Genomic DNA, 25,694 nt, shown 5'->3' with positions numbered 1-25,694 from the left:
GTCGAGACCCGCGCAAGCCGCTTAGGCATTATGTCATGTTGGTTAGCGACCGCCCCGAAAGACTGTGGCGACGTGCACCATTTGTTTACCCTTCCCCGAAAGACTGTGAGGGCGCGTGCAGCGGATAGCAATGGCCTCATGTTCTTACCTTCAGAGTAGAATGTAGAATATAGAATATTTAATAAAGAATGTTTGAACTTGGGACTGTAGTCCATTTTATGACATCCGTTAGTCAATTCAATCACAGGTTCTAGGATTGCAAAATCAACCACATTCGTTGGAGGCACTGTAGGGTAACCTCCAAATCAGGCAGAACCTTTCGTCAGTGTTGCGTGGGCTAATGCGCCTGTCCAAAGTTCGGTCGAAACCTTTCCATTTGAGTTCTGTATCTGTTACTTGTGCGTTTCCGATTTGGATTAACCGATTCGATTTTTTATCAGTCTAGCAAAAATGCTCAAGAATATACCAGAGAAAAAGCGTGGTGAGAGAAAGAAAGCAGAAAGCGCCTCAGTAGATGCGAATCAATGCCGGGCGCAGCGGGGTACAGCACAGTTAGTACTAGGAGCTCTGCTGCAGCTCTCGCGAGCCCATCCATGGAGGGGCAAAACAAAAGTACTCCAGCTCTACCCGGGACACGACAACGTGTTGGCGGGGTTCAAACAAAGGTAAACAGAAAGTAAAAACAAAAAAAAAAAAAAAATGAGAGAGAGAAGAGGAGGGAAAATGAAGAGTCATACTCTTCATATATAACATATTTTTGTTTATTTGCCCACCCAAACATGGATCGATTAATCCATCCAAGAAAAAGGTCACAACAAATACTACCAAAAATCCCGGGCTTTGTAGTGGATAGACGGGGGGTGTGTGTTGGTTACGCATTGCAAACAAAATCTGTTGGCGACCTTGGTAGTGGACAGTGAACACCGTAGGCACAGCACTAGTGGGTTTCAAGTATTCTTGGTGTGCGACCCCAGGGGAGGGGCAAACGACGAAGCCTTGCGACTTGAGTAGGCGCCCGGTACCCGGGTTAGCATATGTCGGCCTTCAGGCGGCGCAGGGGAGAGAAGAGGACCGGGACAGGCTGCAGTGCAACCGAGAGTTGGCCGGCGCTTAACGGAGGAACAAGAAGACTCAGCACCCTGCGGCCCCGGCGGTCGCAGAATCCTACGGGAGACTACTAGGAGTAGTAGTAGTAGTAGTAGTAGTAGTAGTAACGGGAGCTCTCTGGTGAAGATTGCCAGCTTGAAGCACACTAGTGAGCTCCCCGAGCCCACTGTCCTAGGGCCCCTAAGCCTAAAACAGCGACTCAGCAGCACTTCAGGCTTTCAGCGCCCTTCAGCGCCCACTATTTAGTAGGGTCTATTCCCCCCCCCTCTACCGCGACCCCGCTAGCGAAATTTTCTTTTTCTTTTTTTCCCTCTTTCTAAAACCCAATATTCTTCTCTTCTCTCTCTCTCTCTCTCTCTGTTTTTCTCCGTGCCCTTCTCACCAAAAGCAAAATTTATCCAAAATCTCTTTCTCAGTGAAGTTTCACTGTCTTTTGAATCATGTCGCGCAAAGACGACACCGTCACCGTCAACGTTGACGATTTCACTAGAACCCGCGATAGCGTAAGTCGCCCCTTGTTTACTGTCCGCCGGTCGCGCCCGACTGGGGTGTCCGGCGCAGCGCTCAGGTCTTCTCCCTGCTCATCACGCGTCCTACAACAACCACGCCCGCTTTATGGCTTACTCCTCCCCCCCTCTGTTGGAATTCCCCTTGCAACTTACATTTCATGTTTGTAAATTACCATCAAACCAACCTGGGTAGCTTCACGTCAGATCAATTCTTGACATTACCCGTAACTTGATCTCGTGCTTGCTCCGTTGTTCTTGTTTACCTTGATCGAGCTTATTTCTCTTCCCCCCCCCCTCCCCCTCCCCCCCCACACACACACTTTCACAATGGTTAAACGCGCCTCGATCCCTGATCGAGGTCAGCCATCATTGGACCTTATTACTTCTATCGCCCGCGCTATTAATTCCGTCAATGCGGCTACCTCCGGCATCCGCGCGGTGGCTTCTTTCCCACCTAGCCAAACTCAACTAACGTATGCGCAGGTGATCGTTAGTCTCGCGCAACTCCAGGCGGCCGTCTCCAAGCTGTCGGAGGCTTATATTAACCATGCGAACACCGTACTAAACCGTGGCCCGACGGTCGACATTGGGAACATCGCCAACATCACTAACTCGCTCTATGAAAGCGGCTTGCTGGGCGCCCTCGGCGGTGCTCGCGCTACTAGCCCCGGCGCAAAGTCCGAAGTGGGCGAGAAGAAGAAGCGCAAGCGCGCTCCCCCGGACCCCAATGCGCCCAAGCGCGCCTTGACCCCTTTCTTCCTTTACATGAAGCACAACCGTGCTGAGATTGGCGAGGAAATGGGTCCCAATGCCAAGCCAAAGGATGTCTCTGAAGAGGGTACTCGTCGCTGGGCTGAGATGCCCGAGGAGGAGAAGGAGGTAAGTTGTTCTCTTCCGCTGGCCCCCAACGCGTCGCGTCGCCGTGACTAACCAGCGCGGTACGTAGCACTGGAAGAAGATTTATGCGGACAATCTTGCGGTCTACAAGGAGAAGATGAAGGCCTACAAGGCTGGTCTTCCTTACAGTGATGACGCAAAGGCCGCCAACCAGCTGCAACAGGAGGCGGACCGTGCGGAAACCACCCCTGCTGAAGAAGAGGAAGAAGAAGAAGAAGAGGAAGAGGAGGAAGAGGAGGAGGAGGAGCCCGAACCAGTCCGGGAGCCTACCCCTCCACGCGCTGGCAAGCGTCGCCGCAGCGAGGCTGCTAAAGCTGCCAAGGAGGCCGCCTCTCCTGCGGATACCAAGAAGGCATCACCTGAGAAGAAGAGGACGCGCACTCCCGCTTCGAGGGAAAAGAAGGTGCAGGAGGAGACCCCCGCATCGACTCGCAAGGCGGCTGCGACGGAGAACAAGCGTGGCAAGAAGAAGCGCAAGAGCGAGGCTGCTGCTGACGAGTAAAGGTGATATTACGTGTACATCTTTGGACATTGTGGTGGTTGGATTGCTGTACAGGCATTTGGCGCATCTATGTTGTTTTTGGGAATTGAACCGTACTCAGTGGTCCCTGTAACATATCGTGCTATTTGCAGCCGGGTTACTGATTAGTAGGTGCTCTGGGGTAGGGCAGTTGGGAGTCTTTTTTCTTTACATTTTTTTTTTTTTTTTTTTACTTTTATCTATGATTTTCAGGAGCTTCGGTTTGCTTTTAGGTCAAGGTTGCTCGAAGGGAAAATGGATATCTTTCTGATTGATCTTAGCGAAAGTTAAAATGGAAGCAATTTGAATAGCAGTCCGTTTTCTTTTTCTTTAGGCGGTGACTGAAGAATGCTTTACGGGTAATGTCACTTTCTCCATCAGTTCATTTCCATGACTGTCGAGTGGATGCGATACCGGAAACAGGATTCCTAATATACCCGAATGGGGAGAGGATTCTGATTTTCCAAGGCCACGCGAGAATGCAGGATGCTTTGGCATACCCCAGACATGCAGGGGTGAGGTTGCAGTAGGGTGAGTCTAGAGTCTGGATTCCATGGAATGGTCCGTGGCTATCGATCGAACGGTTAGCCGGCACGGTTCGTGCAGGATTTCTATCGTTCCAGAAATCCTTTTCCCCCCTCCTAAAAAAAGCTGTTAGTCAAATTGATGAATGAATAGTCAATTGGGCACGGCCAACCATAGGCCGAAAGGTAACCCTTATCAGCAATGCCGGCAGCGTATCTCGGCGAAACCCCACATCAACATCCGGCCTTCGCCTTTGCCTTTGGGCTTCATTTATAAAACCCGCCCCGGAATCCCCTCGTGCATGTCGCCTCCCGGTCTCCCTGCCCTAGAGACGGTCATCGCCGTGTGAGATCACAATCCCTACACCCGTTCCAAAGAGAAACTGTGAAATACGACTGCCTTATTGGTCGCGTGCAGACTCCTCTCGGTCGCATCCGATCCAGCCTTTTTTTTTTCTTTCTTTTTATTAATTTTTTCCCTTTGTCATCCACTCCCTGTCCACTGATTGGCCTATCAGCTCCCGATCGCCTGCTGCTGGATTTTTTACAGCGCTGGTGATTCGCAGGCCAAGAGACAACGATTCAGCTCCGCTTTTAAACTACTGTCGGCGAAGATGCACCTCATTCCTAAGGAGGTACGTTCTAAACAGGGATCCGTCGGGGAGATCTAGATCTGTATAACAAAAAAAAAAAAAAAGACTATATTAAATCTGACATGGGTGGCTTCGGTAGCTCGATAAACTTGCGATCTCGCAATTGGGCTTTTTGGCCCAACGGCGTCTCGCACGTGGTGTGCGATTGAATCATGCAGAGGCAGTGGTATGTCATCGCCCCTTCAGTTGCGTATCCATCGAAGTGGACCGGCACGGAACTGACATCACCGGTTTAGGCTTTGATATCCTCGAACATACAGGAGCTCATCCGCGATGGTCTCTACTCCGTGGCCGATTTGATGTCCATCGGCAAGACCATGCTTGGTCGTCGTCATGTCTTGCCGTCCGTTGTTTCCACCCTTATAGAACTACAGGTCGAAGGCACGTTCCCGACCGGCACATACCTCGTAACGGTCCACCACCCAATCAGTAGCGACGAAGGAAACTTGGAGAAGGCTCTATACGGGAGTTTCCTTCCGATCCCCCCGGCGGACGCGTTCCCTGATCCGGATCCGAACGACTATGAGCCCGAGAAGATGCCCGGTGCTATCATCCCCGTGAAGAACGAGCGCATTACGTTGAACGAGGGACGACGAAGAATTAGGCTCAAGGTGATGAGTAAGGGCGATCGGCCAATTCAGGTGAGTGCATTCCGGTCCCTCCGCGTTGTACGGGACTCACATGATGAACGTGTAGGTTGGGTCCCACTATCATTTCATTGAAGTCAACCCGCAATTGCATTTTGATCGTCTCCGCGCGTATGGTTATCGCCTGGATATTCCTGCCGGAACATCTGTACGATTCGAACCTGGAGACACCAAGACCGTGACGCTTGTGGAGATTGCGGGCCATCGCATTATCAAGGGAGGTAACTTCATTGCCTCGGGCACGGTCGATCTGAGCAGAGTGGACGAGATCATGCTGCGTCTGCAAGCTGACGGCTTCGCTCACATTGCGGAACCCACTGCGGATGCCGCTCTCGTGGCCCCATTCACGATGGACCGAGAGGCCTACGCGCGGATGTTTGGCCCTACCACTGGTGACCTGGTTCGCTTGGGATTGACAAACCTGTGGGTCAGGGTTGAAAAGGATTATACATCTTACGGTGACGAGTGCAGTTTTGGCGGAGGCAAGACTATCCGAGATGGAATGGGCCAATCGTCAGACAAGTCCCACCAACACTGCTTAGACACGGTTATCACGAACGCGCTGATCATCGACTGGTCCGGTATCTACAAGGCCGATATTGGAATCAAGGACGGGATCATCGTCGGCATTGGCAAGGCTGGAAACCCCGATATTATGAACGGCGTGCACCCGGAAATGGTCGTCGGCGCCTCGACGGACGTGGTCGCCGGGGAGAACAAGATTATCACCGCTGGAGGGTTCGATACCCATATCCATTTCATCTGTCCTCAGCAGGTGGATGAAGCATTGGCTTCTGGAATCACTACATTCTTGGGTGGAGGAACTGGCCCCTCGACAGGTTCGAACGCGACTACGTGCACCCCGGGGCCCACCCATATGCGCCAGATGATCCAGGCTTGCGATCACCTCCCCATCAACGTGGGTATCACCGGTAAAGGAAACGACTGTGGTGGAATCAGCATTGAGGAACAAATCATAGCCGGTGCAGCGGGACTGAAGCTCCATGAAGACTGGGGTTCCACTCCTGCGGCCATTGATACCTGCCTGGATATGTGCGACAAGTACGACGTGCAGTGCATGATTCACACCGATACCCTGAATGAATCTGGTTTCGTGGAACAAACGATTGAAGCCTTCAAGAACCGCACAATTCACACCTATCACACGGAAGGAGCCGGTGGTGGCCATGCTCCTGATATTATCTCCGTCGTTGAGCACCCGAACGTTCTTCCCAGTAGCACCAACCCCACTCGTCCATTCACGATGAACACTCTCGATGAGCATCTTGACATGTTGATGGTGTGCCATCACTTGTCCAAGAACATTGCCGAGGACGTTGCGTTTGCCGAGAGTCGTATCCGTGCCGAGACCATCGCCGCCGAAGATGTCCTCCATGATCTTGGCGCCATCAGCATGATGTCCTCAGACTCGCAGGCTATGGGTCGCTGTGGCGAAGTGATCCTACGGACATGGAACACAGCGCATAAGAACAAGGAGCAGCGTGGCCCGCTAAAGGAGGACGAAGGCACAGGCGCAGACAACTTCCGAGTCAAGAGGTACATCAGCAAGTACACTATCAACCCAGCCATTGCCCAGGGCATGTCCCATATGATTGGCAGCGTGGAGGTCGGCAAGATTGCCGATTTAGTTATCTGGCACCCCAGTTCTTTCGGTACCAAGCCTACCCAAATCATGAAGAGTGGGATGATTACCGCTGCACAGATGGTAAGCATAAATTATTTCGTCTCAACATAAAACAAGACAACTAATATGCTATTCAGGGTGATCCAAATGGATCCATTCCCACTATCGAACCGATCATCATGCGTCCCATGTTCGGAGTAAGTCCCCCTCACTCCTTCTTATCCTCCCCAACAATCCCTTCTAACATGATACCCCAGGCCTATGTCCCCAGCACCTCAATCATGTTCGTCTCACAAGCCTCCATCGACGCCGGCACCGTCCAATCCTATGGAGTCAAGAAGCGTATCGAAGCCGTCAAGAACTGCCGCAACATCGGCAAAGCCGACATGAAATACAACGACACCATGCCCAAGATGCACGTCGACGCGGAAAGTTACGCCGTCGAAGCCGACGGTGTACTTTGCGACGCTCAACCCGCGACAAGCTTACCGCTTACGCAAGACTTTTTCGTTTACTAGATGATGATAAAATTCTCTTTCTCTCTGCTTTGACTTTGTATTTCTGTTTCTGCTTGTGTTGAGATACCTAGCCTGTATGCGTGCGCGTGTTTTGGCACATTTCCTTTCTTAACTTTCTCTTTGTATAGATTAGGGTATAGGTTGGTTTCTTTTGCATTTCGGAAGATGTGTGCATATTAATTAGCATGTGTTATGAATGTGTGTAATGATATCCATCTTATCAATTTATTTTATTTTAATTTTTTTTTCTAGAATCAATAACTTGGTGTTTCTTATGATTATTTGTGTATTTCAGGATACAGGACAAGAATCCTCATATCGTTGTAAACTCAACGAGTTCGGAATCATAGCTCGATCTCCTCTTCTGTGTGATTATTACCCGCCGAAACAAGTCCCATAGAGGCCCAGGCCTCGTAGCTATCCGCTTTAGCAGCTAGATACGCGGCTCTCCGTACTCGAGACGAGCTGCTGCGTCTCTTTATGGTATTGGCCATCTGGGCATCTGTTGATAAAGACGCCGCCGTCTGAACCTCTACTTGTTCTCGAGCTTCGATATACTCATCGAATGCACCATCGAAACACATATCACTGGCTGGCTCCAACGGCTGTTCTTGGGATGCAAAGGCGGAGGGGGAGAGGGAGAGTGAGTGGCTGAATTGGCTTTCTAGCTCTGGATCTGGATCTTCGATGTTGTGGTCTGTGATATCAACGTTGACGTTGATGTCGGGGCCATCGTTAGATTGCTCAACGATGTGGTGCGATGTCTCTTCTTCTGCAATGATCTTCCTCTGATACTCGGGGTCCTTGTCTTCTTCGGTAGACCATGAAGAGGGGAGAGAACCAAGGTGGAATGGAGTTTGGTCACAGCGAGCGTTATTCAGGAAGTGCCATGCTTGGCGGGTCTCGTTTCGTCTGGCTTTTTCTGCTGCTCGGGTTGATTCTTCGGTGGGGAGCCGTGAGTCTACTGCTTGGTTGTTGTCTTGGATAGTCTCTAGGGATGATGGCATAAGGATGCGGCCTGAAGATGAATGTGATGATGAGAATATACTTGATTTTACAGGGTGGGGTTTGAAGAGTCCTAGTTGCGGCTGTGCGCTAGTTGTGTCTGGTTGTGAATTGGTGTGATCTGGCGCTCTTCCATCTGAGCTTGTATCGTCGTCGGGGTCTCCAGTAGTGAAATCCATTGTGGCTCTGGGTATGCTGTCGGGATTACTTGATTGTGACGCGGGTTCTTCGTAGCGAGCTCGTTTCCTTGAGCGAAGGCCTTCGTCATTTTCCAGCATATCTCGCATGTGATGGTCGTGAGTGAATTCCGCTCCTGAGCACAGATGGCCGAAGAGACTTTGCATGGAGACGTCCTCATCCCATGTTAGAGGGTCAACTGTACAAGGACATATGTCTTTTGGTTTGAATGCGGAGACCAGCTCGCATAATTCTGCGTAGGATGAGTGGCGCGAATATGGAAAGCGCTACCACATGTTAGAGCATATTCGATTCATTTTATGCAAAGCCCACTTACAATAACTGCTGGGAGCCGTTTTCCTAACCTATCATGTTGTCCTGTTGATCCCTGGTTGTTATCCGACCAACTTTTGTCGTGGAAACGGCCCCGGCTGATGATGTTAGCTAGGTTTTCTAAGGGTATATCATGATCATCTTTTATCCCATAGCTATGAAGCTGGAGTGCTTTCCTTCTGGACCTGTATGCCTCGATGAGCGCCTCTCGCGTCTCCGAGAGTGTTTGAGGATCGTGGATGCTTTCGAGACAGAGTTTCTCTAGCTGCTCTAGTGCCAGCTCGTTCGGGATCTCGAGCTCATGAATCTGATACAGGTCACCACCTCCGCCTCCAGCCCCAACTTCGGGTATTTCTGAGCCATCATTCGTTCGACTAACAATCGGGATTATATAAACCGGGTTCTTCGAAGAAATGGCCGAGCATTGTACGCCTGGCTCACAGCTATGGATGCGACACCCTCCGTCTTCACTCAAACAGCCAGGAACAAATCTATTCCCGAGCTCAAAGCCACAAAGGGCAGATGCTTCGCCGGTCCCCTGTTGAGTGGGGATGAGCGACCTATACAGACCTATTTGGTACCGATCCACATGGACCTGTTCTGTTGGCATAAAATCACAGGATTGAGGACGTAGCACATGTATACCTTTGAATTGAGAGCAGCAGACAGTGCCATCCAGACCTCCTCATATCCGAAAGTCCATGCTCGGAAGTAGAAGATAGTGTCCTCTGGATAGGATGCGACTTTCTGCAGAAGTTCTGCCAATCCTTTTGCCTTGGATGGGAATGTACGGTATATAGACGAATGGCGGGCAAATGTACTGTCGAGATAGATCTTATCCAATGGCTTTCCACCTAAAGTGTAGGGTATGAGAATTGGATGTCGGATAAGGCTATTGACCCACCAAGACTCCGCTGTTCTTTGTCAGAGCTATGGGATCATCGACTGGGGGCTTTGTGAGGATACATACCACGAATGTCGCCGGTGTAGAGAATGGATTTTCCACTACCTTCGATGAGAAACATCACCGCACCTGTACAGTGATTGGCGTCTAGCAGGGTAACTCGAATGGATAGCCGAGGGGTAAGTTCGATCTCCGTCGGCGTGTTTAGAGGGATCGGCCGCTATCTGATATTAGTAGGGAGAAGAGAGTATCATGGCGAGATCGGTTACTAAAAGTTTGGATAGATGTTTGTAATGCAACTTCCGGGATTCAAGGATGCCTTTACTGAAATTCATGCGGTGAGGATATTTCTCGATGTGTAAGAGTAGCTATGGAATGAAATTAGTACCCCATGTGTCCAGGGTAGGGGTAGGGGTGAAATGATGGATCAATACCTCTCTAGTTGCTGCCGAACAGTAGATGAATGGGGCTCGGAAGGACTCCAAGCCCTGGAGATGATCACTGTGGACATGGCTAAGAAAGCCGGCCAGTGGAGGAGACCTCTCTGGGGTTTTGCGAAAGTAGTCAACTTTGTCTTTTAGTAGCTATGGCCTTTTACATTGTTCGGTAGTGTTGCTCACTCTGAATATATGGAAATTCTACTCGGATTATTAGGTTTTTATAAATGAATCTGAAGCAATTGATCATCCACACGTACCTTGGACGATCCCGTCAAAGGTAGACATTGGGGAATATTACAATTGAAAGAGTATATATTAAGTCATCCTAGTAATTGAAGTTGGTACTTTCGGAGTGGACGGGGAAACCAGTAGTAGTTCGTGAAAGAAGAACATGCGATACTACTAAGCAGCAGATGATGATGATAAGGCTAGCCGCCTGTTATCCTGAGGTGTCGAATGCGGAGGGAGACTGGTATAACAAGTGCCGGGTAGGCCCTAAATTCCCCCAATGGAGGATCGGATTTCGTAGACCGATTCTTGGGGAAATCTTACCGCTTCTTCATGCTTCATAGTGAGCCAATGAGAGAGAAGATAACAAGATGATTTGCTACGATTTGCTAAGTTGATCTCTTCTACTTCTTTTCCTAATGGGTCACTTTCGTTCTTCTCCGCTAATCGAAGCGGTGACTTAGTAATGACAATCCTATTTTCTTTTCTTTTTTCTCTGACAGTTTTGGAACAACTGCAACGACCCCAGCTACTACCAAGACAGTACTCCCTGTCCAGTGTCTAGACCTTCCTATCAATAGCCCTTTTCGCCTCTTCGCCCCGTTAAGACTCTTCCATTCAAGTACCTACATGGGCCCCTGCCTGAAACCTAGACCACCGGAGTCGGATCGTCGACCAAGTGGCCTTGCAGGCGACCAGCGCGAGGCGAGAGTGGATGAGAGACCCGCTCGCCAACACAGTCTTTTGTTCAGGGCTTTTATGGACGGAGAAGCGTTATTCTGTTGTCCCGGAATTAAAGTTGGCTAACTCACTCACAGTCGCTAGTCAAGAATACTCCACGCAATTGTTCCTTATGCGCTGTTCCATGCATGCATGACGGTGTTGTCAGCAGACATCATGATTGTTCATTTTCAGATGAAAATTCTCATATATAATAGACACGTCGCTCCGTTTTGGGGAGTTTTTTTTTTTCTTCTAATTTGTCTCCTACAGTTTCAACTACTACTATAGTAATTCATAATTTTCAATCACTCGTCTGTCAGCTGCATTTGATTGACATCCTCCTCGTCCTACTAAGTACCGTCATGGGTATTTCTGTCTTCTAGTTCAGGAGACGGAAATTTTCCTTTTTCTTTATTTTTCTTTATTTATTTATTTATTTTTTTTTTCCTTTTAGCTTTGGGTCGCCACTTGTGCCTGAGGCCAAAGCTTCGTGGAGAAGTTTCACATTATCCTGTCCCAGGGGCTACGAAGGTCCTTTCATTTGTGAAGGAGAAGATAATAATAATAAAGAAAAAAATTGAAAAACAACAAAAAGAGGAGAGGAAAGGAAAGGAAAGACGGCTACCGACATACATCATACCTCTAAGGCATTCATCGTCTGATTCTGAGTCTGATTCTTCCCACCCGATAACCATTGCCATCACCCAATCTATAAGCAAGAAGTGAACTATTGACACATCACCTACCACTACTGCACGGTTGTATGCGTTGGACATCCCCCCATTGATCTCTACGCTTGCTCATTGGAAGATCCCGTATTTGTTGTGTCTGGCCGAGGTTCTCCTGACGACGCGAATCAGCCAGCTGAAACTCTAGTGAGATCTGGTATTCTAGATCGCTATTTGTCCGTCATTTTCCTACTATTGAATTGGCGATCCCCATCTCGCTCCCTTCCGCAAACAGGGCAGTTGGGAATCTGGAATTTGTTATTTCACTTGCTCTTCCCGTTTCTATTCCTTTTTCTCCTAAATATAGCAGGCGGTTCTAAATCCCTGTCAACTGGGACTTTTTCTTGTTTATCTTCTTGTGGAAGTTACCAACAACCCTTGAAGCCGTGCCTCTCACCCGATCCCCGACCCTCTTATCCCAACCCTTGAACTTCTATCGGACATCTGATACGGTTTAATCACCAACTACTTCTGTCGCATACTCTTCCTACGCAATATCGTACAGTTTGACGTCCCTTCACCATGCACAAACCTTCCCTGGCTCAGATTGTGCACAATGCAACCTTTCCGCGCCCGCGCACGAGCGATCCAGCGACATTCTCCGCTCATATCACCCGTAACCTCGTCCCCGAAGTTCGGATCGAAACCTCGACTTTCTATGGATCGCTAGACACCGTTGAAGCTCAATATCCTGGCCTTGATTATTCCTATGGTCCACATCGCATGCGGCTGAGTCGGTTTCCTTGGCATCGCCGACTTTTTAGAGTCTTTGACGAGCTCGGTTTAACGGAGGCCGAGATATCTTCGCTGTGTCGCTGGGAAGGTACCAAGTCGGCACGGGAGCGGTATGAGAAAGAAGAGGGTATCAAGGTACAAGATACGACGGCCAATGGTGTCCGACCAGCGTCGCCATCCCCGCTGCCTTCAATCCAAGTTCATTTTGAAGATGGTCCAGAACGGGTGCGAGAACCAGAGGTCAAGGCCGAAGCACGCGAGCACTTCGTTCCTGTGACTGACACCATTGATGACCGCGGTGTCGACTGTGATGTACCTCGGAAGGTTGAAGAAGACTCGAGCGACGAGGAAATGGAAAGCTGTGGCGTGGAACTGAATCATCGTCTCCTTGCAGCAAGTGCCGCCCGCGCACGAGGCGCCAATGTTCCGCTAGACGAGGACTGGGAGCAATGGCTGAAGGAAGCTGGCGAGCGAGGAAGTTACGCCGACGTGATCAATGCGATTCGAAGAGGCCAACCGTTGGATTTCTTGTATGACATGCCATACCTTAGTAGTAGGACAGGCGCTAGACGATCCGTGTCGCTCTCAGAACGTATCATCCTTCCGCCAACGTCCAGCTTGCTTGCAGCGAGCACTTCGATTCGACGCCCTCCTCATTCTCCATCCGGAACCGCACGATAAGACCCACCCGGAATGAGGCTCAGTTCGATTTCTTTCTTTGCGTATCCTTGCAGTTTTTCAAGTTTTAGCAGGCAGGCATGTTTTCCATCTAGGTGCATTTATGGCGCATCAGCGGCGGTTTCTTCTCTCTTGTCCCCATCTACACAGGGCGTAATACTCTGTTCGATCGTTACTGTGGACCGCGATTAGGCTTCTTTCTCTCACTTTTCCCGACCGCTGATTGTTATAGATTTCCTTGCGTTTAGCCCTCCCGTCGATTCCTCTAATACCCCTCCTGTCTATGTCGTATCTCATTACAGCATTGCATAAAATGGCCATTGGTATTCTTCGTCCAGAAAGTGACTTCGCCGAGATACATTCATATCCGTAGTTCTGCCTTCAAACAGCCCGTTGCGTCCTATCTCCTTTTCGGTCATTTGGTCTCTTCAGGGTCTCCTGGCTGATAACAACAATCTGACGGTCCATTTCCGGTTCACTCGCACTCGGAAACTACTCCGGTACGATATATATAACCAAGTTCACCCTCCTCTGGGATGACTAAGTTGTTCAGCAGGATAGGATAACTATGGCTCCTTGAGTGACAGCTGCCAGGCACAGGGAGACTGGCGATTGGCTCCGCTTAGGTACATTATGTTACCTACCTCCTTGTATAGGAATAATGACTAGCTAATGAAGCCTAGTTTTGGTGTCATTATGTTCCCTTATTACACCTGTAGATCTAGGTCGCACGAGGATTTCCCCGTTATAGTATAGATCTAGATTGCCCGTGATAAAGTGGGCGTTAACTCTGTCACGGGGTATTGGAGCTCCTTCAAGTCTCCACTCCTTGGTAGTTAGAGCTCCCCGCGATAATCCCTCTCCACCTCCTTCACACCGACAACATCACCTTGATTCTTTGCGCCGGTAACAGAGAATGTGCTTATGCTATGATGCAATTACACCCTTAAAATGATGCTATCAGGCTTACTATAGCACTTGCGACCAACCCCCCCCCCCCACCTTCTTTCCCACTCGTCACCTCTACAACCACCATGATCAAAGCGATCTTCTACAGCAAGTTCGACACCCAGGAGGGTAAGCAAATCTTTCAACCTCACTTAGCTTTCAAGCAAGGCAGTCAATTGATCGCTACAATTTTTAGGACCTAAGGTCGTCCACCAAGTTCCTGATGGCGCGATAGTTCCCTCAGCGACCGCTCCGTCGCAGCCCCTCTTCCTGACCTTTTCAGACATCTCCTTCTTCGTGATTCCCCGTCAGGAGCTATGCGGAAACTTGATGCAGGTTTGCACAAACGGATACCGGATACTTGGTTACCCGATCTGCATGAAATCTCTCCGATATGACCGCAACGAATTCATCTTTAATTTTTGCATCGTGCTGGCGGAGGAAGAAGATTTTAGCACGTACAAGAGTGTGGTCCAGAAACTTGCGGACCTGATGCATGGGTTGGAGGAGCAAGGCCAATTCCTATCCAGGGATCACTCAAAAAGTGGCGAGGGGAAAGTTTATAGCTTGTGTGAGACATTGATGGAGGATCTAAATAACTATTGCGAATGCATGATTCCTATCGGTACGCGCCTTACTACAGAGGGGGAGGAGATGAAAGGAGGCCAAATTGCTGACTTGAATGATACAGACGAATTAAATACGTTGAATATCAAGCTATTCCCTATCTACCCCTCTCCTCCGTCTGTCAAAGCCTGGCACGTCCCCTTGTTCACTGTTCGATACCAAACCTTCATGGATGAGAATTGGGATCTCACAATGCAACGAGTATGCCTCCCACAACATTAAGATGGCTCTGGCACAGGTTTAACATGATGCAGATCGTCCCTCATATCAACGGCGTCAACAGTATCCGCATAATCTCCATCCTTGCTGACACAGACTTCTCTCTCACCTGCCGCGCAATCCGGCACTTGCTCTACTACAATTGTCTCTTCCTCCTCGACATCTTTTCATTCTCTGCAATTTACGCCCCCACAGCTCAATTTAGCTCCATGATTGCGTCAAATGAGAACATGCAGCGAGAATGCGCACGCTATGTCAACACACTCTTTGCATCCCCTGCTGCCGCATCAACCTTCACGAACCCTACCCGAAGCTACGACCCAGACGCTGTATGGCCGCCCCTCGGTGAAATCGTCACAGGCACTACTGCCAGCGTCGATATAGCCAGCAGCAATGGAAGTGTTAGTCCCGGGAGCCCTAGTCCAGATCCTACCATCACAGCGCCAGGTAGCACGGCCGCGACAATAGAGGACCAACCGGAAAGAGAGGTAGTTGACGGAGTCGGATTAGTCGAGCTTTACGCCAGCCTCAAACAAGGCCAAAGCGTCAAGCAATGGTATATGCACCATAGCCGACAACTAGCTCATATCGACATTCGTCGCTTCATCACGTTTGGCATCATCAAAGGGTTCCTATACCGTGTGCACAAATACGCTTACGCGACAGGATGCCCTGCTCCACCCTCGAAATATCACCATCACCACCATTATCACACTCACTCCGGTCCATCATCTAGAGGCCCTGGGACAGGGACCAATAGTCCCTATGCCTCAAGTGTGGGGGATGATTCGGCACCCATCGCCGCGCACCAACATGATGGACCTTCGACCTCCGTGCACAGCGGAAGTCGTCCAGGAACAGTGATCGAAGATGAGGACGACGAAGACTACATCGACGATAAGACTATGTCCAAATACCTCGATGGAATGCATTGCTTTGATCAAATATGCACTGAACTGGAAATTAGCGAAAAGGAGTTTACCGCTAGATTGAAGCGGTATCCCGGGGAGGTGTTAATCATACACCGATGACCTTTCTCCGGTTAAACCTATCTGTTTCTTTACTAGGATTTAATGATACCCAATAAATGAATGCCTTGGATTGAAGAACATCGTTGATATTTAAATCTTCGTTACTATTGAGCACATCTGAGATGAACGTGTACCCTCCTTCTAGTGTAAACCCCAACGCCAAACACATAAAGCCCTCATAATCGACGCTCAAATCAAACCTACGACTTTAATGATACCCAATTCCCGGTTTGGATCACCATGCAAAGCAAACGTACCCGAAATTAGAAAGGGCATCTGAAATGTACATAGAAAATTTAAAATAAAAAATAAACACAGTATAGGGTTAGTTGCATGAGGAGCAAGCGAAGAAACCAGATCACTCCTGCTCCTCATCCCAACCTTCAACTTCTGCCTTCTCGTACTCAGACATGAGCGACGGGTCAAAGACCGACTCATTATTCCTCGGCACAGAAGTCTTGCAATCTTTGAAAATCGGTCCGATACAGTCACGCCAGCGCTTGCGTCGGTCCATGAGAGTACGAGCGACGTCGCCGATGGCGGGACGGCTCACACCAGCGGCACTAACAACGTGGCTGCCGCCGCCGGCTCCGCCTGGCCTGTGCTTAGCCTGGGAACCTTTCTTGCTCTTCCCTAATGTCCGGGTACGCTTGAGATAGGCCTGTTGTACCTGTGAGTCCAGATCATCGTGGATGGTCATGTACTCCTGGTACGCCATGCGTTCACGGGCAATTTCTAGGAGTCTTGCTTTTCGGGCACTGTTGACGATCATCTGCTTCTTTAGTTCGCTTTGCAGAAGACGTAGTCGCTGAGCGATGTCGTCGTCATAATGAGCGTCGTAATCAGGATTGTCCTCGGCGCCTAGGAAGCCGACGTGACGGAGTTCTGCTTTGAGGCGCTCATCGAGTTGAGCGTGGTCCAGCTTCGCGGCAGGCACTTTGAAGCCGCTTGGGGATGCATCGGGGAATGATGTCGCGGAAGATTGTGGTTTGCTTTCTGGGTCACCTCCAATGGGGTGGTCGAGGTCCATTGCGTCGCCGAGTGAAGAACCGTTCGGTAATTCCCCGTTGACTGTGCCGTTGGTGCCAGGGTTTTCGTCGGGAGCGCGGTGTTCGTATCGTAGGAGAGAATAAAGCCGGCTAACTAATGGACCAACCGAGACCTTGTCAGTTTCCATAGTCTCGTCTGTCACCTGATCGATGTTTCCACGTCCCTGGTTCAAGGGCAGACGTTCCTTGTTGCCGTTCTGGTCAACATTCATCAGCCCATCCTCGTCGGCCCAGATCTCATTGTAGTGTCTCTTCCCACGTCGAGGCATGATGAACGGTGTCGCTCGATCGCCCTGTGCCAGTTAGCTACAAGGCGTTTTTGGCAACAACTAAGGGAACAAACCTTCTCTTTGAGGAAAGCAATGTCTTCCTCCATCAACGGGCGGACATATGGTTCAACGTAGGCGAGGAATGTATTCGCGCTGACCTGGTTTGTAGGCTTGGCGTTGCTGTAGTCTTTATCTGGAGCTATCCCAGCCATCATGTGACTTAAATCACTGGCCGGAAAACGAGTGACGCTGTAGATTTCTTTCCTTTCGTCATCGGTCATGTCAGGAGTGACATCGCGTATATGGTATATAGTCGGATCGTCAAATTTCACGGGATTTGGACCAAAGACTTGGATTTGTGGCACAGCTGGAGCTGGCTCAGGCTGATGCGAATCTGAGCTATCGTCCGACATGGGTGATCCGGGAGCTTGAGCTTCTATATCAGCCTTCACTTTGGGGGAATTGGGTTCCGGCGGCGACAGTGACGAAGTACTCTTCGACTTTTTAGATATAGGCGATGCAGCTAAAGCAATTAAATATTAGCCTGTGACTGCAACATAGCGGTGCCATAAATCGGAAGGGACTCGGCCTGTGAGCGACGGGGCTGGACTGCAGTTAAGGTGAATGTGAGGAGTGTCAACTTACCACCCTCCACTTTGGTTTCCGCACCATCTTGTCGAGAAAGTTCATGAGCTCCATGAGCTAACGGGCGATCTTCCTTTGAACTGCTGCCCCGTTCTTTGCGCTTCTTTAATTTCCCTCCCTTGGGCGCTTTCGATTCCTCCTCTTCGTCATCAGCCTCACGCTTCATTTTCGGGCGGTCACCATCGTGCTCGGGCTCCTCCACTACCTCCTTTCGCTTTTGAGACAGCTCTCTGATGCCAGCATCGCATGCATCGCTACGAGCTTCTGCCAGCTGACTGAGTGTCTTCAGATGCTCCATCAATGTCTCTAGGGACTTCGAGTCCGGAATAGGTCCAACGCCGCCCATCCGATCCAGGATCTCTCCATATTGCGCGGTAACTGGCACGAGCAGTTTCGATACATCATTGTCGAGGTAGCTGGATACAGGGGCGGCGGTCGGGGCACTGAAACTCGAGTTGGGTGTGGTGTTTCGGCTTCGAGAGGGGCGCGCTTCACGGCCTTTGCCTTTGCCTTTGCTTGCGGAGGGCATGATGTGATGATGACCCGAAAAGGTGTCTAAACTTCAGAAGTGGGTTGTGTAGCTGTATGTTTGTTTTGGATGGGTTTAATATCCCATAGTATTGGAATTCCGGGAGGGGTCTGACGTATAGTTCGTTCGATTTATAGGGTTTATGGAGTGCGCTTCGTTAAATGGTCGCAGTCCATGAAGATAAGCCCTGCAATAGGCTCTGACCGTGTTCTCTTCTGTACTCCATCATCATCGGGATATCGCGATGTTTCCCCAGACTTGGCACGTGAGGTCACATGAATACACGTGATTAGATAATCGATGATCTTGATCAGCGATGGCCAAAAATAGCAAGCGATTGGCAAGTGGAGACTCAAAATACTAAACTGAAATACTACTGTTTATCTGCCAATGCTGCCAGTATTACCAAGAGTTGGCCCGTGTTACATCTATGGGTATCATGACTAGACGATTCATAGTCCCTCCTGCAAAATCAAAGCCACCAATAATGCAAGGCAGGTGGCTCTGTTCGCCCTATGCCGCTCGCTAGGGATGCACATACATACTACTGGGATGGATGGCCGCATTCTTATCTATTCTACGAGATAGGTTTCTTCACTGGTCAACATTCCAGGTGGCGAGGTGCGTTACTTCCATTTTTTTGTCTCTCTTGTACCTTTTTTTGTTGTGGGTATGTGTATGGCTCGTCACACTGACGGCGGAGATATCCGAAAACGTCATGCGGTCCAACTGCGAACGGCAACCCGAAGGCCGTGGCATGGAGAAAAGACCGGGTTCAACAGGACCCAAGGGAGGAACACAACCTCTATACAAGGACAGGGAGAAAAATTTTTCTCTTCACCGCAACCACTTTACATGGTGTGTCAGCAGTGGAAGCGACCATCACGGCCAACCATGCGACCTGTCAGACATTCCGCTTGAAACCATCGAATTCAATCCTTACATTCCTGATTTGGCCGCAATACTTTAGATCTTGCCTCGACCGCGCAACTCAATCAAGATGTTTTGTTTGTTTCATCTCTAAGCCGCAGTTTTTTCTGTTGTAAGGCAGTTCTTGTTGCTTCGCCATGTGTATGGTCCATATGATTGTTACTTTCAAAAGCGCTGTGCCATTGTCTTCGACACCGTTGATTGGAACTGAATCCACCTTCCGCAGTATATGCGAGAAACAAAACACCAACAATGTCCCCGCCTGCTGCTGCGAAATCTCTCACCACGGCTGCCACACTCTTTCCAGGTCCAGGGAGAGCGACGAACACTACTCCGTCGGCCAACGTACGTCTCAAGAATCTCCACATGTTGTCTGAAAGGAAATTCTTACATTGAACGACAGGACAGCGCGAGCTTCCGTTTCGTAGTGGATGGTACGGTTCAGACACTGTCCTCCCAGGATACTCCAGGAAATGCCCCAATACGAGGGCTCTTGTTCGTTCCTAGTCTCGATGTTGAGGATTCATGCAACAATCTCACCGCTCCATTCATACCCACCCATGTCACCCGCCATCCCGACGTGGATAGATTCAGGTTTCAGACCATTGGCCTTGCGCCGTGGGTGAACGCTGAGTGTGCTGAGTCCTTCATCGACGCCTCGCAGCGTGTAGGTTCCGATGCGCTGGTATTCTTCTTGCCTGGGAGCAACAATACCAAACCGCCACCAAATGAAGATCCGACGTGGTCATTGAGAGACGGTGAGGATTGGAAGAACCCAAATATCCTCCCCGTGTATGCGATCCCTGGTCCGGCGGGTGTGACCCTCATGAATCAGCTGGCGTGGTATCCGGGGAACACAAGCTATGCGCACAATGGTCACAATGCTTCCGCATCCGTGACAGGTCAGCCCGACATACGGCTGCTGAGCCTTATTGATTTTGGTAGGATTAAGAATTCGGTTATTCATCCATGACGAATGCTAACAGGTGGTCCATAGAAAGGGCTCAAGGCAAAATGCCCAGTCTCTGGGGGTTCATTCTTGCCATCCTAGGGACAATATTGGTTCTCAGCATGACTGTTCTACTTTGCTATCAATTGGTACAGAAGAGGCGCCGGGAGAGGCTGCAGCAGAGGATTGAGTCTGGAGAGGCAGACATGGAGATGTTGGGTTTGCACCTCATGAAAGTCCCACAGGAGATCTTAGATACACTGCCAATATACACATATCCGGATTGGAGCGCTTTGGGTGACACTCCTGAGCCCAACAACAAGAGTTCTTTACGATCCAAGGAACTCCAAGAATGCACGGAGAAAAAGGAGGGAACAGACACAAGCCCCGACGCCATTACAGCGACCGAGGTACGGGATGACAAGAAAGAAAGCCAAGAAAAAGAAGAGTCCGGCGACGAACACTCGCCGGGCGACGCCGACAGCTCCCCCAGCGCGCCGTCCTGTTCGTCGTCAATTAATACCTGTGCCAAAGGCCGCCCTCCCAAGCTTAAGAGACTGAGCCACTCGCAAACCACATGTGCCATCTGTCTCGAGGACTTCATCCCGCATGAGTCTACTGTCCGCGAACTCACCTGCGGTCATATCTTCCACGTCGAGTGCATCGATGCGTCGCTGACGCGGAATAGCTGTCTATGTCCGATGTGCAAGAAGAGTGTTTTGCCGCCAGGGTATTACCCGACGCCTATCACCAATAGAGTAGTTCATCGCGATTTCATGATGCGGAGGGCGAATTCGGCTTGAGTTGGTTTTTGTTCAGGGGTTGGTTTCTGTGGCTGTATTTGATGGATAAACGTTATGATACCCTGCATGTTTGGCTCTTTGTTTTCTTGGTATAGGTCATATATAATACATAGATCTCCAGCTTTTAGTTTTGGGTCTTGAGGTTTTTATCTTCTCTTAAACATTCTTCTTTTTAGTAGAACAAATAATAGCATTGGAATCAGGAAAAGGATCCGGGCTATTCTCTATTATGCTACAAGTGATGAATCTAATATTGGTTATCGTTCTCTTGTACGGGGCATAGAGAATAGTTAGCCATAGTCGAGCAAGGATAAAGATGCGCTTTGTATAGAATACACTCAAATCCCACAGATAATAAGAAAAGAGTCGCCATGTACTATCTAATCGACTCGACAGCTCAATGTAGTATTCAAAATATGCAATAGGGTATACTTCGTACACCCCTCCAGAATTTACCAACTCCGTCTACGTCACTCCACGCGCTTATCGATAAGATAAAATAAATAAATCTTCTCCACCAAAACGCACTCCTTTCACCTCCTCCAACTACCCAAAACACGACCACCTCCAAACCTCCTCCCCTCAACTCCTCTTCTTCCTTCCTCTCTCCTCCATCCTCCCAAATAATAGAACCAGAAATAAAGAGATACAAGAAAAAAAAAATGGTAAAACCACTAACCTTCAAGGGCGACAAGCCCAAAAAGGCCAAAAAGCGCAGCGCGCCCTACCCACCGAGCAAACCAACTACCACCACCACGAAACCCACGCAAGAAGAAACCGCCGAGCAAGAATCCACAGCCGAAGACCAAAGCTGGGTATCAGCGGACGCGCCCTCGGACATTGCGGGACCCGTCATCATCGTTCTCCCCTCAGACCCTCCGACCTGCATAGCCAGCGACGCCAATGGGAAGGTCTTCGCGAGTGAGATAGAGAATCTGATTGAGGGGGATCCGGGCACGGCAGAGCCGCATGATGTTAGGCAGGTTTGGGTTGCGACTAAGGTTGCGGGCACGGAGGGGATTAGCTTTAAGGGGCAGCATGGGAAGTATGTTTTCCTTTCTTTTGTTTTTTTCCTTTTTTTCATTTTCTTTATTTTGTTTTGGGAGGTTGTTGTTGTTATTGTTATTGTTATTGTTATTGTTGTTGTTGTTGTTGGTTTTTGTGTGTTGTTGTCTTATCCCGTTTTGAGGGGGGAATGAAGGAAAGGTTGGCTAATGTCTGAGATTAGGTATTTGGGCTGCGACAATTATGGAATCCTGAGTGCCGCGTCATCGGCTATTTCGCATCAGGAATCGTTTGTTGTTATTCCGTCCGAGGTGCCTGGGTCGTTCTGTCTGCAGACTGGTGGTGGTGATAAGGAGACATTTGTTTCTGTTACGGAGGGGAAGTCGAGTAAGGCGGCGAGTGGGAGTGTGGTTGAGGTTCGGGGTGATGCGACGAGTCTCTCGTTTGAGACGACGATGAGGATTCGCATGCAAGCGCGGTTCAAGCCGCGGATTAAGGCCAGTAAGGAGACAAAGGCGAAGGAGAAAATTAGTCGGAAGGAGTTGGAGGAGATTGTCGGGCGAAGACTGGATGATGATGAGGTGAGGAGGTTGAAGAAGGCGAGGAAGGAAGGGAATTTTCATGAGGAGGTGCTGGATGTTAGGGTTAGGGGGAAGCATGATAAGTTTGCTTGAGTTGGTTTCGTTTTTTCCTTTTCATGCTGTTGTTTCTTTGGGGTTATGCATGGTACCATGTCAACAGTTGAGCCTTTACGTGGGAGCCTTTACGTGGGATATTTCTTAGGTTTGGTTTGCCTGTGCAAGCTGGCTTGTCTGTACTACTAATTTCTGTTTGTTACAATATATGGAGCTTTGCGTTCTTTCATGTACCATATAGGGTTGAGGTGGATAGATCATATATGTGGTGATCGTGTACCAATTAATGTGTTATCAGGCTCTAAGATGGAACTCAGATGTTCACTTGGTTATCGACCATACTAAACCGCGACGATCAGGCCCGGGTGATGGGTAAATAACGTCATGATAAGGTCAGTACCTTGGGGGTTGCCCTCAGGGTCCTCAACCCACTACCATTTAAGATGGAAAGCCCCGTACATCACATATAACCATTCATTACTCATAAATCGGTGGTATCTATATATACAAGAATCTAGTCAAAAGTGATAGCCGCCTTGATAGCAGACTTGTTCCTCATCGACTCCAAGCACTGCTCCCACTCTTCAAGCTTGAACACCTTGTTCACGATGCCCTTGACCTTCACCTTGCCGGAGTCAAGGTAGTCAATGGCAGCGGGGAACTTGTAGGTCTCGGAGAAACTTCCGAGGATAGTGATCTCGTCGCCGACTACACCCAGTATTAGTCGTTGCTCACTGCATAAGTGGAAGGAATACTTACAGATCTTGCTAGGAGGCCAGGAAACGCGGGCCTCGTTGTTGTACACACCGTACACGACAAGCTTACCGCCACGGCGGACATAGTTGATGGAGTCCTCGAGGATCTTGACACTGCCAGTGGCTTCCACGACAATGTCGAAACCGTAGGGGTTCTCCTTCTTCAGCTTCTCGAACTGCGCGCTGGGGTCCTGACGGGACAGAGCGACATATTCATCACCAGCTTCGAGGGACTTGGCCAGGTCCATCTTCAGACCTTCGGGAGCGGCCACAACAACACGGCATCCACCGCACTGGCGGAGCAACTGAGCGAGGATCTGTTGCATGTTAGATGTGGAACAGTCTCTCGGATATAAATCAACTTACAAGGCCGGTGGGACCAGCACCGAATAATAGGACGGAAGAGCCCATCTTAGGAGCGATCTTGTCCAAGCCGTGAGCGGCGCACGAGGCGGGCTCGAGAAGGGTGGCATCGACATCAGAGAGGTTCTTGATCTTGAATACCCTGCCAGCTACAGAGAGTCAGCGATGACATGGCAGTTGTTCCAAGGTTCTGCCACTACCTACCAGGATAGGCGCAGTACTCGGCAAAGCCACCGTTCATGGTGACACCGTGAGCCTCGAAGTGCTCACAGAACAACTCGTCTCCACGGCGGCAGTAGAAGCATTCGCCACATAGTTCCGAGTTGTCGGCGACGACCCGCTCACCGACTTCGAAGCCTTTGACCTTAGGGCCAACAGCCGCGACGACACCAACAGTTTCGTGACCTGACCACCCATATCAGTATATTTGTATACCACGACGGGACATGGCGACGTGAAGTCCTTGACATACCAGGAACCAAGGGAAACTAGCACAGGATCAGCAAAGGCTCAATGAATTAAACGTTGGGTGGACAGCTAGGAATCATACCTTGGCAATGAATTGACCCTCGTGGATGTGCAGGTCAGTACCACAAACACCGCAAGCCTTGACCTTGACCTATAGCAATCCGTCAACAAACTATTTTGCACGACCAGCCGTATGACTACCAAAAACAACTCGCACATACCAAGACATCATTGTCACGGAGCTTAGGAAGGGGAACGTCAACAACGGCATGCTTCTCAGGCTGCTCATATCTGATATGGATGATTAGCATTGGCCAATTGGTCGTGCGAGGACACTAGGGGTCAGTCGTTACCTGAGAGCCTTCATGGTCTGAGGAAGAGACATGGTGGATGATTGTCGTTCTGGAGAGAGTCAGCGATAGCCTGTTGTATGGCCGATTAATTGCCAAGGGAGGGGGCTCTTACAAGGATATCGAAGAGGGAGAGAGACAGGTAAGGAAGGGGAGTGTTCAGGTTAAGGATATGATGATTGATTGACTGAAGATGAGAATGAAGAAAGAAAAGCGAGAGGAGAGGAGGGAAAGAGAGGGAAAGAGGAGATATTTGAATGTATCGCTGGAGCCGTGAGGATAGAGGGGAACTGAGGGGAATGAAGTCAGTTTCACCGAGGAGGTACGAGTCCAAACACCTGTTACTATCCAGTACACACAGTACGTACTATACTTCTTACCTACTACCAGGTTCACTGTCCTCCGGTCCATTCGGCCAATCCCGGTGGGATCTCAACGAGTGGGTCCCATCAGTTGACTGTTTCTCAAACGTCAGAAAGCGCTGGAAGATGCGCCTAATTCGGTCCTAGTCGTATCGATGCCTTATTTCTAACCACCTGTTTGGTCAAAGTATTCCATTAATACCGCACCTGACCAGGGACGATACCCTCTCTCTACTGGATACAATACCTACTACTCCTACTCGATCTTAATTCCCCCCGCTTACCGTCTAGTGTGGTGGTGATTACCAGAGAACAAGAAGGACAAAACTACAAACACATTGGAAGAGGGTCAAAGCGACGACAAGACCAGAAATGACTTCATAGAATCAGCCAGAACTCGGCCCCACTCGGTCCGTCGCAAACAAAAAACCACTAAAACAATCTACCTACTTACTACTAGTACGATGGAGTATGGACGGGTGCACTAGACTCGCATCGTCGTCCCATGACTTCACTCCCCCACTTCGCGTCCCGCAAATAACCTCATTAAACCCCCAAACAAGGCACACGAGGAGAGAAAGCCAGCGAAAGGAGAAGAGAGAGAACCTCCAGGAACCACCCTATCGAAACGATTTGGTTCCTGATGGGGCTGAGGCTGGATTTCCATGTCAGAAGCTTTTCTCGAGGTACCGGACCCTGACCACCACCACCACCACCACAATTACTGATATCATCCGCCGAAGCGTCCATGGTTCTGGACAGGGGACACGCGCGCGCTTGTACGCA

At 49.6% G+C, this 25,694-nt stretch overlaps 9 protein-coding genes across 9 annotated transcripts; 6 read left to right on the top strand and 3 right to left on the bottom strand.

The window, feature by feature from the left end:
- Positions 1-1,380: 1,380 nt before the first annotated feature.
- BDV38DRAFT_256384 (uncharacterized protein) lies at positions 1,381-3,219 on the top strand. The gene is made up of 3 exons (XM_032055512.1): positions 1,381-1,610; positions 2,100-2,495; positions 2,563-3,219. Exons 1-3 carry the CDS (start codon positions 1,548-1,550, stop codon positions 3,013-3,015), a joined length of 912 nt encoding a protein of 303 aa, XP_031910228.1. The 5' UTR covers positions 1,381-1,547; the 3' UTR covers positions 3,016-3,219.
- Positions 3,220-4,039: 820 nt separating this feature from the next.
- On the top strand, positions 4,040-7,281 carry BDV38DRAFT_168552 (urease Ure). The gene is made up of 6 exons (XM_032051911.1): positions 4,040-4,192; positions 4,290-4,376; positions 4,447-4,851; positions 4,907-6,583; positions 6,640-6,699; positions 6,760-7,281. Exons 1-6 carry the CDS (start codon positions 4,172-4,174, stop codon positions 7,018-7,020), a joined length of 2,511 nt encoding a protein of 836 aa, XP_031910227.1. The 5' UTR covers positions 4,040-4,171; the 3' UTR covers positions 7,021-7,281.
- Position 7,282: 1 nt separating this feature from the next.
- Positions 7,283-10,164, bottom strand: BDV38DRAFT_295535 (putative DNA repair protein; the record flags this gene model as incomplete). Its single annotated transcript, XM_032062720.1, has 4 exons — positions 7,283-8,489; positions 8,540-9,130; positions 9,181-9,449; positions 10,137-10,164. The coding sequence occupies 4 exons, from the start codon at positions 10,162-10,164 to the stop codon at positions 7,365-7,367; spliced, it is 2,013 nt and encodes a 670-aa protein (XP_031910226.1). The 3' UTR covers positions 7,283-7,364.
- A 1,916-nt stretch (positions 10,165-12,080) lies between these two features.
- BDV38DRAFT_273822 (nitrogen permease regulating protein NPR2) lies at positions 12,081-15,796 on the top strand (the record flags this gene model as incomplete). Its single annotated transcript, XM_032057740.1, has 5 exons — positions 12,081-12,885; positions 13,947-14,048; positions 14,116-14,544; positions 14,611-14,747; positions 14,801-15,796. 5 exons carry the CDS (start codon positions 12,081-12,083, stop codon positions 15,794-15,796), a joined length of 2,469 nt encoding a protein of 822 aa, XP_031910225.1.
- Positions 15,797-15,975: 179 nt separating this feature from the next.
- BDV38DRAFT_167684 (histone acetyltransferase NGG1) lies at positions 15,976-18,566 on the bottom strand. The gene is made up of 3 exons (XM_032051904.1): positions 17,760-18,566; positions 17,189-17,637; positions 15,976-17,138 (listed from the first exon to the last, which is right to left on the bottom strand). Exons 1-3 carry the CDS (start codon positions 18,286-18,288, stop codon positions 16,155-16,157), a joined length of 1,962 nt encoding a protein of 653 aa, XP_031910224.1. The 5' UTR covers positions 18,289-18,566; the 3' UTR covers positions 15,976-16,154.
- Positions 18,567-19,364, top strand: BDV38DRAFT_168076 (uncharacterized protein). The gene has a single exon (XM_032051907.1). It carries the CDS (start codon positions 18,845-18,847, stop codon positions 19,256-19,258), a length of 414 nt encoding a protein of 137 aa, XP_031910223.1. The 5' UTR covers positions 18,567-18,844; the 3' UTR covers positions 19,259-19,364.
- BDV38DRAFT_168394 (RING-H2 finger protein) lies at positions 19,329-21,491 on the top strand. The gene is made up of 2 exons (XM_032051909.1): positions 19,329-20,159; positions 20,216-21,491. The coding sequence occupies exons 1-2, from the start codon at positions 19,448-19,450 to the stop codon at positions 20,968-20,970; spliced, it is 1,467 nt and encodes a 488-aa protein (XP_031910222.1). The 5' UTR covers positions 19,329-19,447; the 3' UTR covers positions 20,971-21,491.
- Position 21,492: 1 nt separating this feature from the next.
- BDV38DRAFT_168078 (uncharacterized protein) lies at positions 21,493-22,887 on the top strand. The gene is made up of 2 exons (XM_032051908.1): positions 21,493-22,015; positions 22,199-22,887. Exons 1-2 carry the CDS (start codon positions 21,633-21,635, stop codon positions 22,647-22,649), a joined length of 834 nt encoding a protein of 277 aa, XP_031910221.1. The 5' UTR covers positions 21,493-21,632; the 3' UTR covers positions 22,650-22,887.
- A 237-nt stretch (positions 22,888-23,124) lies between these two features.
- BDV38DRAFT_286186 (zinc-dependent alcohol dehydrogenase family protein) lies at positions 23,125-24,581 on the bottom strand (the record flags this gene model as incomplete). The annotated part of the gene is made up of 8 exons (XM_032060620.1): positions 23,125-23,318; positions 23,370-23,682; positions 23,732-23,877; positions 23,933-24,133; positions 24,201-24,216; positions 24,279-24,347; positions 24,418-24,487; positions 24,550-24,581. 8 exons carry the CDS (start codon positions 24,579-24,581, stop codon positions 23,125-23,127), a joined length of 1,041 nt encoding a protein of 346 aa, XP_031910220.1.
- Between the last annotated feature and the right edge of the window lie 1,113 nt (positions 24,582-25,694).

The sequence above is a fragment of the Aspergillus pseudotamarii genome (genome assembly GCF_009193445.1).
Source record: "Aspergillus pseudotamarii strain CBS 117625 unplaced genomic scaffold BDV38scaffold_57, whole genome shotgun sequence".
Classification (NCBI taxonomy): domain Eukaryota; kingdom Fungi; phylum Ascomycota; class Eurotiomycetes; order Eurotiales; family Aspergillaceae; genus Aspergillus; species Aspergillus pseudotamarii.
The sequence above is the reverse complement of the archived record's forward strand: the minus strand, read 5'-3'. Positions and strand labels throughout refer to the sequence as shown.

Bases quoted from the DNA above. Each gene is read 5' to 3' on its own strand.
- BDV38DRAFT_256384 (XM_032055512.1), top strand. From the start codon at position 1,548: ATGTCGCGCAAAGACGACACCGTCACCGTCAACGTTGACGATTTCACT. The intron at 1,611-2,099 runs GTAAGTCGCCCC...ACGTATGCGCAG, and splicing joins TCACTAGAACCCGCGATAGC to GTGATCGTTAGTCTCGCGCA. The intron at 2,496-2,562 runs GTAAGTTGTTCT...CGCGGTACGTAG, and splicing joins TGCCCGAGGAGGAGAAGGAG to CACTGGAAGAAGATTTATGC.
- BDV38DRAFT_167684 (XM_032051904.1), bottom strand. From the start codon at position 18,288: ATGCCCTCCGCAAGCAAAGGCAAAGGCAAAGGCCGTGAAGCGCGCCCC. The intron at 17,638-17,759 runs GTAAGTTGACAC...TAATTGCTTTAG, and splicing joins GGAAACCAAAGTGGAGGGTG to CTGCATCGCCTATATCTAAA. The intron at 17,139-17,188 runs GTTTGTTCCCTT...TAACTGGCACAG, and splicing joins TTGCTTTCCTCAAAGAGAAG to GGCGATCGAGCGACACCGTT.
- BDV38DRAFT_168394 (XM_032051909.1), top strand. From the start codon at position 19,448: ATGCGAGAAACAAAACACCAACAATGTCCCCGCCTGCTGCTGCGAAAT. The intron at 20,160-20,215 runs GTAGGATTAAGA...GGTGGTCCATAG, and splicing joins GCTGAGCCTTATTGATTTTG to AAAGGGCTCAAGGCAAAATG.
- BDV38DRAFT_168076 (XM_032051907.1), top strand. From the start codon at position 18,845: ATGGCCGCATTCTTATCTATTCTACGAGATAGGTTTCTTCACTGGTCA.
- BDV38DRAFT_168552 (XM_032051911.1), top strand. From the start codon at position 4,172: ATGCACCTCATTCCTAAGGAG. The intron at 4,377-4,446 runs GTATGTCATCGC...TCACCGGTTTAG, and splicing joins TGAATCATGCAGAGGCAGTG to GCTTTGATATCCTCGAACAT. The intron at 6,584-6,639 runs GTAAGCATAAAT...TATGCTATTCAG, and splicing joins TGATTACCGCTGCACAGATG to GGTGATCCAAATGGATCCAT.
- BDV38DRAFT_168078 (XM_032051908.1), top strand. From the start codon at position 21,633: ATGGTAAAACCACTAACCTTCAAGGGCGACAAGCCCAAAAAGGCCAAA. The intron at 22,016-22,198 runs GTATGTTTTCCT...GTCTGAGATTAG, and splicing joins TTTAAGGGGCAGCATGGGAA to GTATTTGGGCTGCGACAATT.